Raw genomic sequence first — 12,782 nt, forward strand, 5'->3', positions numbered from 1 at the left:
CCTGTCAGAGGAAACGACCAAATATGGATTTGAAGAGAGTCCGACTTCGGGAAACTTCAGAACCTCCATGTCTCTCCATTCATGTCATTTTTACAAAGACAAACCTATCTTATCCCAAAATGTGATCCTTACGGAATGACTGCCGACATTCCCACGTCACTCATGAGGAAAAGAGACTCCTGTTGATGATAGGAGGAGGAGGAAGAGGAGGAGGAGGAGCTCAGTCATCAGCTGATCTTCACTTAGAAGAAAACGGGCCGGGTTCTGACCTTCACTTTCAACCAGCATACCAGAACCGGCTGACTGATCCGGCATCGGTGACTAAAGACCCACTCTGACAGAAAAAAGCTGTTTTTCTGATGATGAAGGACATTCAGAGTGAAAATTAGGATTAAAACTACATTTCTGAGGATTTCTTTATTCACATCGTAGTGAGTCAGGAGCAGACGAGATAAGGCCGTTTGAAAAACTACGGCAAGCCGCGAGCTCCCAGCTCCGCCCTTTTCTGATGCAGACAAACAGATCCATGAACCTCTCTGTTTTCCTAGACTGAGCTGGAATCCGGATCAGAACCGGTCTTATCTTTGATGCACCGCTAACTGGGGGTGTGAGGGGCTGTAAGCTAGGGTGAGAGTGTAAAAAAAATATTTTGGGAAAATAAGGGACCCGCCCACAACTCAGAGATGAATTTCTGATGAACTCCTGCCGGTCTGCAGAAACTATGTCCTAGAAAACCACAGTCGTTTGGATTTTGGCTGAGCTCGGCATCATCATGATGAAAAGAACTCTGGGGACAGTTTTAGAACAAATCAGAAGATGATCGGAGCGGGACATCTGAGGGAACAGGACTCTCTAGAGTCACCACTAGGGGGAGCTCTCCTCTAAACTGTCAGAGTTTTAATCTGTCGCCAAAAGTCACCATTTCAGGACTAAATCTGTTCCAGGAGGAACATGAACTTGATCTAACCTGAGACTCCTAACCTCTAACCCTTAAAAGGCCACCAGGAGTCTCCAGGTGAGGATCCACCACCGGTTCTGATGAGGAGCTCCACCTTTAACGCAGTTGAACCAGAACCCAGCTGCTGAAGTGGGACACACACTTTGTATTTGTGCATATGTGTGTATCTGTGTTGTGTACCTGCTTGCCATCCTCCGGGCTGCAGGGCAGCATCAGAACCTGCGATGCGGGGAAAGTGGTGGACAGGGACAGACAGTGCTGCTGCTGCCGGATCTGCTGTCTGTGTGTGTAGACCCACACCTGCCGGGAAACACAGACATGGTTCTGACCCGACGTGCTTCCTGGAGAACCAGAGGTGAGGGTCTGATCAGACCAGACTCTCCCCCGTCCTCCTGACCAGCTTCTGTGGGCAGCCGCATGAACGAGCGTTCCTGAAGGCATCGCAGAGACGGATGGAAACAGGAAGTTTCCACCAGGAAGGAAAGAGGAAACTGACTGTAGCTCCGCCCCCACACAAGCTGCTCCGCCCCTCAGGTCTGAGTCAAAGCAAGTGACTGTGTTCACGGGGGCTGGATAGGGGGGTAAGCCCCACAGGAGTTTTCTAGTTTTTTTAACCCTTGTGCTATCCTATGACCCCCCCTTCCATTGAGGTGTTCTCCCTACCATGACAAAGGTGGATAAAGGTGGAAAGATTTCATGTAATCCATGGACACCAGTGAAGATCACAAATCATTGAAGAAAAAAGGTTCAGAGCACTGTTTAGTGGGTCTAGATGACCCAACTCCCAACGTTAACGTGCCTAGGATAGAACAAGGGTTACCTGGAGAAGCTCAGAATTGACTATCATTACAACAAATCTTTCAAAATAAAGTCCAGTTTTTATATTTCTGAACATGTTCGGAGGATTTTCTCATTGACGCTGACGCTAGCCATGATGCTAATCCTGATGCTAATGTTAGCCATAATGCTAACCCTGACGTTAAACCTAATGCTAACCCTGACACTAGCCATGATGCTAATCCTGATGCTAATGTTAGCCATGATGCTAATCCTGATGCTAATGTTAGCCATGATGCTAACCCTTAAGCTGCAAACAGGACCCGGCTCAGTAACCTTTGGTTGGTTTACCCCCCCCCCCCCCCCAAGCTGTTAAGCAAGGAGGCATTGATTGTACTTTTTAATCTTAGGTATGATCCGAAAATGGATTTGAACCCACAACCTTCCAGTGTTGATCAGATTGGGGGAGGCGGGATCTCCTCTTTAAGGAACTGCAGCGTACATGTCAATCACAAACCAACCCCCCTGTTCTGCTGCTGGGGTGTCAGAGAACCCGCCTGGGGGACGACCATCTGCTGCAGGGCGGGACCTCCCCACCTCCTTTTCTGTTTGTGACCCGGTTCCTCAGACCCACCTGACTGTCAGCAGGGACGCCCCCCTTCCCTGCGCACGGCGTCAGCGTGAGAACCGGCGTGTCCTCGCCCTCCACGTGGTGAGACTCCAGACAGTTCTGCCTCTGCCTGATGATGCCGGAACGCGAGTCCGAGTCGTCTGGCACCCTGAGGAGGAGGAGCCTATTTCAATCTAACTTTATAAATACAGATCGTCTGCAGGAGGAATCACACACAAACCGGATGCACTAACGCACACAGACACACAACAAGAGACAAAAATATTTAGCAACACAAGCTCAGAGCAGATAGTCATTAGGAAAAAACAATAACAGTCAATAATAATAAACAATAATAATCAATAAACAATCATAATCAATTATAAACAATAATTCCTGAGAGCATAAACAACTTTGTCAATTAGACAAAACTAAGGGTATTAAGATTCCTGAAATATTTTGTTAAAATTAACGATCGTTTTTTTTCCTGACTGTCGGTTAAATTCTCGTCCTGCAGCGTCCGTTTAAAAACCGTAAAGGTTGTTCTGTCTTTAAAGGGTCAGGCCCTTGTTCCCCAGAGCGAGCGCCGTTAATTCATTCTGAGGATTAGCGGGAGCCTCAGTGAGGCAGCGCTTAAGCAGGACCAGGCTTTTATCGTGAATGGAGACGCGGCGCCTAAAGCTGCTGCTTCTTAGCCGCAGCAGAGAGGATCACTACGATAAACCGTCGCCTTATCTCACGTGTGACAGCTTTCCACAATCGGCTGTGTTTTCCAATTAAAACCCCTCGAAGTTTGTCTTCTCTTCATCCTGGAAGGAGACCTTCCACCGGAGCCGTCGGGCAGAACCCGATTCTCCTTTTGTGACCAAACTCTGGGAGTTTTGTTTGTCATCTCAACTCTTTGTGTCACAAAATGTTTTAATATTCAGGAGAAAGAGTTTGCTGTGGTTTGTTTGGATTCCTGTTTCTCTTATTTCCTCCAGATGCAGAGCATCCTGTGGGCGACCCTCTTCTCTTACTTCAGCTCGGGGTACACGTTGTCCAAGTACCACCTGAAGGATTTACACTTCAGCTTCTGACGGAGTTCCACTCTGCCTCGAACGCTGAGAAAACACAGATGGACCGTCAGTCCATGAAGACGTCTGACACATTTCTGACAAGCGACAGAGACGCATGACATGGCATCAAAGGTACACAGGAAATTTGACACAAAAATCCGTCTGGAGCGCGCAATCATGTGGTTCCTGCGCATTGTGTGAGTCCTTACTCGCCAAAGGATTTGCCTCGAGCTGCAGGCCGGGCAGAGTAGTAGAAGAGACGGAACTCATCCATCCACACCTCAGCCGTGCGCCGGGTGTTCCTGTGAGCAAACACAAAGTCAGATCCTCCTGGTTTCACCTCCTCGCTTTGTTTGGTTGTTGTTCCAATCCTTGTAACATTATTGATGAAATCCCAAAGCTTTAGATCAAGGCTTTGTCTTTGGTCCAACATAATGCTGTGCAGACACACCTGTCCAACTCAGACGACCTTTTTCTGCAGCTGCAACAGAGACGGCACCACAATCCACGCCCCGCACAACCTCACAACACGCACAACCTTACAACGCACACGCATAACCCGACCAAACCCAAATCCATTATTTAGCTCGTCTGCACTGAAGACATTCAATACAGGGTCATCAAGACCCCCCTGTTCTGCTCATGTTTGAAAAAAGTTACAGGATTGCTCCTCTTCTGTCTTTCAGTTTGAATAATAATAATAATGATAATAATACATTTTATTTATATGGCGCCTTTCTGGGCACTCAGGGTCGCCTCACAGTACAAAGTATGTAAAAACATGAACATACAACAATAAAATTCCAGAACACAAAATAAGTTAACAGTTAAAAACAGCAATTTAAATATTATGAGCAGAGTTTTGATACCCCTCTTATGCTCGTTTTAAAAAGAAGGGATGCTCCTCTTCATCACTCTTCTTTGTTAAGTCACAGGCATACTCCTCTTCTGCCTTTTATTTCTAAGTAGTCACAAAGATGCTTCACTTTTTCATCATGGTCGTATTTCTTCAGTCCTCTTGACTTTTTCTTCTCTCCCAAAGTAATGACATCTGTGAGTTTGTGGAGTTAAGAGCACCAACATAAGGGGGGGGAGGGGGGGGGGTCCCAGCATCGTTAATGGTTTCTATAGCAGTTCAGCAATTAGGAGATGCTGGCAGATCCATCAGATCTGGCTGCACTCTGTCATAGTTGGGGGGGGTCTTTGTGAAGTGGGTGGGTGGGGGGGGGGCATTGTGAAGCACAGCTCTATCTTTGGGATCGGTTAATAAGAAGCACTTTTGTTGCACATTCATATTCCTTCCAGAGCAGCGCGTCAGCGGGCAGCGGTGCATCTGTTCACGCCGCCGATAACAAACATCAGCTCTTTGCGATACAAATAATAGTCGTCATCTTTCATGTGGAACAGATGTTACCGTGGAAACAGGGAGCAGAATGAGCAGCAAGCATTGGATGAATGAGCTGCTGCACAAAAACAATCCAATGTTTTTCTGACAGAACTTCAGCCCTAAGGGGGGGGGGGGGGGGGGGGGGGGTGCATGCTCAGATCTTTTTTTCTTTGCAGGTGAAGTCCAGAAAACTAAGTGAAAGAAAAGATCAGGTTGATCGATGAGACATAACTGTGTGTCTGTGGACGCCGTTACAGGAAGCTGTGATCAATAAAGTTGTGTTGAAATGAAAGTTGTTGTGGAGTTCAAGCCTGAACACGGGAAAGGACAAACTGATGCCCCCCGCCTGCCTAAAGTGTCAGGCCTGCATTCCGGGTGTGAAGGAGTTAATGGTGGCGCCGGCAGGAACCAACGCTCTGAATGAATCATGAAATGTGATTACAGCCGTGATTAATCTGCTCTTTCAGCATCAGTTCCCGTGTTTGGAGCGTGTTAGCGGTGTGCTGTAAACACGCCGTGTTCACATGCTTTCAGAGGCCACAACTCATCGTATGTTAATGGGATCATGTTGCTGCGGCGGCGGCGGGAAGCAGCAGTAAATCCGCTCCAACAGCTACAGGAAACTGCTGCTGTCAGTCAGGAGGGGGGGCATGAGGGTTTGAGTAATCCAATGATGTAGTGGGGGGGGTGTTCCTTCAGTTTGTATTTAAAGACACTTCATCCGTCCATTTTCAGAACGCTGGATTGCTGGAGCCTATCCCAGCTGCTGCTGGATGAAGGTGGGGTTTGTTGCAGGGCTTCATATTTAATGGTTGAGCATTTTTAGGAAAGGGTATAAAACTTTCTGCAGCTTCTGGGATCAGAAATGAAGACCTATACATTAAAGTTGTTTGTTATTCTGCTGAATTGTTATGCATCTATAAACCCAGTTTCCAGTGGAACCGTTGGCGGCAGCAGCAGGAAGTCTTACTTGATGTAGGTGTTGGCGTTTCCCTCTGGGAACACGTACGGGTGCTTCTTCCTGAAGACGTGACCCACCCTGCTGCAGGGCAGGATCTCCAGGCTGCCGCCGCACTGCCACACCCGGAAGGAGATCTCTGCAGGGAAACATCCATAAAGGTAGGATGCACTACCCACAATGCATCTGATAAACGGCTTAATCACACCAACATTTGTCACGTTTGTCTTTGATGAAGGTCCAACAACGCCGTCCCAGAGTGGGAGGAGTCACTGCAAAGGATTTACAATGGCTCTCTGATCCACCAAGCTGCAGTCTTTTTACATTCAGGTTCAGTCTGTTTGAAGGATAAAACAGAGAAACGCCGGCAGTTGCTGCAGGAAGGAAGTTAGATCTAGGGAAGAAGAATCCTTTGGGAGAGAGTCTCAGGAACGTCTTCATGATGAAGGTCCGAAAAAATCCACCAAACATCATTCAAATGTTGACTTCATGAGCTGCAAATTCCGGTTTTTGGACTAAAGTCTGGGATAGAAACTTGGTGAGAAATGAGACCTCTGACTTCCTGAAACAAGAAGCTCTGTGTGAGGATGAGGAAGAAACAGCAAAGAACAGAGGAACAGGAGGAAGAGGTGAGGAGCAGACAGAGAAACTGGAGGTGTCAGTGAAGGCAGCACTGGGGGGGACAGTGTGAAGATGCTACACCTGCAGGATCTACTTGAAATGCTGTGCTTCATAGTTCATAGAACAGTTCCTCTCAGTGGTCTGCTGCAAATCCAAAGCAAACAGAACCAATGATTCATGTGTGCATGCCTGTTTCCTGCATCATCATGTACTATGAGACGCTGAGGAACTACAAAGGACTACAAAGCTCTGGAGACGAAGGTCCAGCCCAGGAACCTTCCAGATCACAAAGACGTTTTAGTATGTCTCGGTAGGAAAAGGCAGCAGAACCTCAGAACTTGGTTCTCATCAGGAGCTGAAACGCCTCATTTCTGCTGCTCTGTTCTAGCTGCTCTCCAGCTCAGCATGCAGTGGCTGCAGTCCAACACTAGAGGGCAGAAGAACTCCACGTCTGCATGGAAGAACAGAGATGAAAGGGTTTCAGTTCTAATTCTGAAATAGATGACCTGATCTGCCTTGGAACGCTAGTACATGAGGAAGATGAGGAAGATGAGTGAAAGCTTTGTCTTCAGGACGAGAGAAGACTCTGTGGAACAGCCTGTAGCTTCACTGCAGGAGTCCAAATGGAGACGATGACAGCTGCAGAAGGAAAAAGAATTCAAGCTCCAAACCAAACATTTGGAACCAGCCGTCTGCACAGATTCCTGCGGAACCGGATCCAGAACCTGAGAACAAACTCCCAGTTCAGACGGGAACAGAGTTCAGTTTCCCCAGAGGAACAAAACTCCAACTTCACAGAGGGTTGCTACCAGAACGGAGCAAGAAGTGAAAATGAAGATGAAGACGAAGATAGAAGCACAAAGCAGCAAACAGAAAAAAGAACAAGAGAACTCAGCAAGATGAGGAGATACGACCAAAGAAGCATGATGTGCATGTGTGTGCAGTCTGCAGTGTGCGCACACATACACACATTTACACACATGGGTGCTGTGAGCACACACACAATTTTTGTCCCCACGGTGAACTTCGTCCCCAGAAGTCTGTGTCACCTCACCAGAATACAAGTACAAACACACACACTTCATCTCTACTCACCAAAGTTCTCCCCCCCCCAGATGTCCATGGCAGCATCGTATTTGCCCAGGTGATTGAACCAGGACCTGTCAATCACAAAGATGCCTCCAGCGATGATGGGGGTCCTGTCAGACAGGAAGAAGGGACGGTGTAAGCGACTCCACCCCCCCAAAGGGTTCTGCTTTGATCAGAATCAGGAGGGATTTCTGCCAAGACCTGCTGACCCTCTGTAGGATCTCCCCCCAGACGGTGATGGGGACAGGGTCATGCCCCTCCCCCTCAGAACATCGTCTCCTGGTTGAAGGCTCTCCATCCCCGAGGGGACGATGTTCTGAATTCTTTATGGTCATTTCTACGAAAATCATAAATTCAATGAAATGTTTTCAACAGTTTTCTTGGAGCACCAGGTTCAGGTTCGGGTCTGGAATTTGAAAAGGTTTCAGGATTTTTAATATTTTTCGTCTCCCTCCAGACAGTCAGGTCTGCTCTCGGGGTCTCCTAAAGTCGGTGGTCCGAGTCTCATCAGACTTTCTGCAGAGATCACTGCATCAGCAGTATGGCGACTGTGGGCGGAGCTTGTCACCGCATCAGCAGTAGGACGACTGTGGGCGGAGCTTGTCACTGCATCAGCAGTAGGGCGACTGTGGGCGGAGCTTGTCACTGCATCAGCAGTAGGGCGACTGTGGGCGGGGCTTGTCACTGCATCAGCAGTAGGGCGACTGTGGGCGGAGCTTGTCACTGCATCAGCAGTAGGGCGACTGTGGGCGGGGCTTGTCACTGCATCAGCAGTAGGGCGACTGTGGGCGGGGCTTGTCACTGCATCAGCAGTAGGGCGACTGTGGGCGGGGCTTGTCACCGTATCAGCAGTAAGGCGACTGTGGGCGGGGCTTGTCACTGCATCAGCAGTAGGGCGACTGTGGGCGGGGCTTGTCACCGCATCAGCAGTGGGGCTACTGTGGGCGGGGCTTGTCACTGCATCAGCAGTAGGACGACTGTGGGCGGAGCTTGTCACTGCATCAGCAGTAAGGCGACTGTGGGCGGAGCTTGTCACTGCATCAGCAGTAGGGCAACTGTGGGCGGGGCTTGTCACCGCATTAGCAGTAGGACGACTGTGGGCGGAGCTTGTCACTGCATCAGCAGTAGGGCGACTGTGGGCGGGGCTTGTCACAGCATCAGCAGTAGGACGACTGTGGGCGGGGCTTGTCACCGCATCAGCAGTGGGGCTACTGTGGGCGGGGCTTGTCACCGCATCAGCAGTAGGACGACTGTGGGCGGAGCTTGTCACTGCATCAGCAGTAGGGCGACTGTGGGCGGGGCTTGTCACTGCATCAGCAGTAGGGCGACTGTGGGCGGGGCTTGTCACTGCATCAGCAGTAAGGCGACTGTGGGCGGGGCTTGTCACTGCATCAGCAGTAGGGCGACTGTGGGCGGGGCTTGTCACTGCATCAGCAGTAGGGCGACTGTGGGCGGGGCTTGTCACCGCATCAGCAGTAAGGCGACTGTGGGCGGGGCTTGTCACTGCATCAGCAGTAGGGCGACTGTGGGCGGGGCTTGTCACTGCATCAGCAGTAAGGCGACTGTGGGCGGGGCTTGTCACTGCATCAGCAGTAGGGCGACTGTGGGCGGGGCTTGTCACTGCATCAGCAGTAGGGCGACTGTGGGCGGGGCTTGTCACCGCATCAGCAGTAAGGCGACTGTGGGCGGGGCTTGTCACTGCATCAGCAGTAGGGCGACTGTGGGCGGAGCTTGTCACTGCATCAGCAGTAGGGCGACTGTGGGCGGGGCTTGTCACTGCATCAGCAGTAGGGCGACTGTGGGCGGGGCTTGTCACTGCATCAGCAGTAAGGCGACTGTGGGCGGGGCTTGTCACCGCATCAGCAGTGGGGCGACTGTGGGCGGGGCTTGTCACCGCATCAGCAGTAGGACGACTGTGGGCGGGGCTTGTCACTGCATCAGCGGTAAGGCGACTGTGGGCGGGGCTTGTCACTGCATCAGCAGTAGGGCGACTGTGGGCGGGGCTTGTCACTGCATCAGCAGTAGGGCGACTGTGGGCGGGGCTTGTCACTGCATCAGCAGTAGGGCGAATGTGGGCGGGGCTTGTCACTGCATCAGCAGTAGGGCGACTGTGGGCGGGGCTTGTCACTGCATCAGCAGTAGGGCGACTGTGGGCGGGGCTTGTCACTGCATCAGCAGTAGGGCGACTGTGGGCGGGGCTTGTCACCGCATCAGCAGTAAGGCGACTGTGGGCGGGGCTTGTCACTGCATCAGCAGTAGGGCGACTGTGGGCGGGGCTTGTCACCGCATCAGCAGTAAGGCGACTGTGGGCGGGGCTTGTCACTGCATCAGCAGTAGGGCGACTGTGGGCGGGGCTTGTCACTGCATCAGCAGTAGGGCGACTGTGGGCAGGGCTTGTCACCGCATCAGCAGTAAGGCGACTGTGGGCGGGGCTTGTCACTGCATCAGCAGTAGGGCGACTGTGGGCGGGGCTTGTCACCGCATCAGCAGTAAGGCGACTGTGGGCGGAGCTTGTCACTGCATCAGCAGTAGGGCGACTGTGGGCGGAGCTTGTCACTGCATCAGCAGTAGGGCGACTGTGGGCGGGGCTTGTCACTGCATCAGCAGTAGGGCGACTGTGGGCGGGGTTTGTCACTGCATCAGCAGTAGGGCGACTGTGGGCGGGGCTTGTCACTGCATCAGCAGTAGGGCGACTGTGGGCGGGGCTTGTCACTGCATCAGCAGTAGGGCGACTGTGGGCGGGGCTTGTCACTGCATCAGCAGTAAGGCGAATGTGGGCGGGGCTTGTCACCGCATCAGCAGTGGGGCTACTGTGGGCGGGGCTTGTCACCGCATCAGCAATAGGACGACTGTGGGCGGAGCTTGTCACTGCATCAGCAGTAGGGCGACTGTGGGCGGGGCTTGTCACTGCATCAGCAGTAGGGCGACTGTGGGCGGGGCTTGTCACTGCATCAGCAGTAGGGCGAATGTGGGCGGGGCTTGTCACTGCATCAGCAGTAGGGCGACTGTGGGCGGGGCTTGTCACTGCATCAGCAGTAGGGCGACTGTGGGCGGGGCTTGTCACTGCATCAGCAGTAGGGCGACTGTGGGCGGGGCTTGTCACCGCATCAGCAGTAGGGCGACTGTGGGCGGGGCTTGTCACTGCATCAGCAGTAGGGCGACTGTGGGCGGGGCTTGTCACTGCATCAGCAGTAGGGCGACTGTGGGCGGGGCTTGTCACTGCATCAGCAGTAGGGCGACTGTGGGCGGGGCTTGTCACTGCATCAGCAGTAGGGCGACTGTGGGCAGGGCTTGTCACCGCATCAGCAGTAAGGCGACTGTGGGCGGGGCTTGTCACCGCATCAGCAGTAAGGCGACTGTGGGCGGGGCTTGTCACCGCATCAGCAGTAAGGCGACTGTGGGCGGGGCTTGTCACTGCATCAGCAGTAGGGCAACTGTGGGCGGGGCTTGTCACCGCATCAGCAGTAAGGCGACTGTGGGCGGGGCTTGTCACTGCATCAGCAGTAGGGCGACTGTGGGCGGGGCTTAGACTGGTTCAGCCTCCCTGTCAGTGAGATCCTGTTTCTCTGGCTTTTCTCAGTTTTATGTTCAAGCTGGGTTCTGAAGCTGGATCTGGATGAAGCTTCATGAAGCCTCAGGAGAAGATGTGTCCTCATCTCTGCATCCCAGACGGTCAGAGACCAAATGTTCAGAGGAGTCCTGGAAGGTTCCGGTCTGCGGATCTGGTCCATCTTCCTGAGGCTCCCGGTTCTTGGAAACCTGTTGGAGGTCCTGGCAGGACCGCCTGGAAGCATTAGGAGTCGGAGAAGACGCAGAAGGACGTTCAGGCTGAGACGTTCACGGCTTCTGAAGACCTTTAGGGAGCAGACCTGAGTGTCAGAGAGGACGCATCATTCAGGTGAGACCCCCGTTCAGGCGCTGCGTCCTTTAGGACGAGCGGCAGGTTCTAGGCGCTTCCTCCTGATCTGCAGCGTTTGCACGCGTTCAGGTTACTTGATGGGCTGGGTCGGGTCGGTCCGGCGAGACCTCTGCTCAGGCGACAGCTGCTCCCACTTGAAGTGCAGACTCCAGTCGAACCCTGAGGCACAAACACAGGCGGGTTCAGGTTCTCCTGAACGTTCCAGAGGAAGTTCTCCAAGGTTCAGAGGTCATGCGAGGACGCAGCCAACGGGGCGTCCGCACCTCCACGCAGGTCAGCAGACGCCGCAACGTAAGCGAAGGTGTCCATGTTGATGATGTCGATGATGGGGCTGACCACACGGGTCCGGTCCTGCACACAAATAAACACAAACACACATTTAACACATAAACACACACACACATTTAACACACACGCGGTCAGCCGTGATCTGCTGTCGGCACTGCATCTCTAGAGCAGGTGGTTCGGTTCTGCACCATTAGCTGCTGGGTCAGAGCGGGGGGGGGGGGCAGCAGGACAATTACCGACCGAACAGCTGCTCCGAGGGTAAGGGGGGGGGGGGGGTGTTACTCCTCCAAATCTGCATCCGTTGTTCTGTAGCTGTTCCCAAAACGACCCTTAATGGTCACCGAGGAGAGGGGAGGGGGTCGGAGCCCCCACCCTGAAGGTCCGAGCCTCGAGTCTGAAGAGGTTTCAGATCAATGACTGAACATGAAAAACTCAGGAACACGGATGCAGCTTCTGATCTGCAGGGGAGGAAGAAGAGCAAGATGAAGAAAGAAGACCAAACAGAAGGGGGGGGGCATGGATCACTGGGAAACTGATCCGAGGAGGAGGTGTGAGCTAGAAAAGGGGGCGGAGTTTACAAGAAGATAAAAGACGAAAATCCACCTGATCCTTTTACTGTTGGTGGGGGCGGAGTCAGAAATAAAAAATTCATAATAATTTGTTTGTTTTGTTTTGTTGCTGTGTGAACTAAGTTATCTAATTTACTTACTGTACTTTTATGTTTTAACTTTGTGATATTGACTACCCCCCCACTCTAACCCCTTATCCCCCACCCAACCCAAATAATGTTCCCACACGCATACTTATGCCTTCAAAAAAGGTTTGAAGTTTTGATATTTTGAGAAAATCCCACCATGCTGTCAAAGTCATGTTTATATTAATACTTTTGAAACAATCCTGTTTTTTAACTGTTTGGCTAATAAATGGAAGATCTGACAGGTTGATCTTTCCACATAACGCCTGTTCCAAGTCTAACCATGAGTTGGTTTCTGGATTATTTTTTAACCATTTTAATATGTATTGTAATCTATTTGCAAGAAAGTAATTGTGGAAGTTAGGTAATTCTAATCCTCCACATCTTTTTGCAGATTTTAAAGTTTTTAGACTAATTCTTGCA

The 12,782-nt window shown here is 51.5% G+C and overlaps 1 protein-coding gene across 2 annotated transcripts in view; it reads right to left on the reverse strand.

The window, feature by feature from the left end:
- Positions 1-12,782, reverse strand: part of LOC101163950 (polypeptide N-acetylgalactosaminyltransferase 14) — a 126,121-nt gene that overhangs the window by 1,054 nt on the left and 112,285 nt on the right. For both annotated transcript variants that reach the window (XM_023952946.1, XM_023952947.1), the window contains 8 exons: positions 11,641-11,728; positions 11,452-11,536; positions 7,465-7,568; positions 5,761-5,887; positions 3,613-3,705; positions 3,365-3,448; positions 2,370-2,514; positions 1,139-1,258 (listed from right to left, as the gene is read on the reverse strand). In XM_023952946.1, coding sequence (XP_023808714.1) covers positions 1,139-1,258; positions 2,370-2,514; positions 3,365-3,448; positions 3,613-3,705; positions 5,761-5,887; positions 7,465-7,568; positions 11,452-11,536; positions 11,641-11,728 — 846 coding nt within the window. The remainder of the gene's footprint in view (positions 1-1,138; positions 1,259-2,369; positions 2,515-3,364; positions 3,449-3,612; positions 3,706-5,760; positions 5,888-7,464; positions 7,569-11,451; positions 11,537-11,640; positions 11,729-12,782) is intronic.

Source organism: Oryzias latipes, chromosome 24, assembly GCF_002234675.1.
Source record: "Oryzias latipes chromosome 24, ASM223467v1".
Taxonomy (NCBI): Eukaryota; Metazoa; Chordata; class Actinopteri; order Beloniformes; family Adrianichthyidae; genus Oryzias; species Oryzias latipes.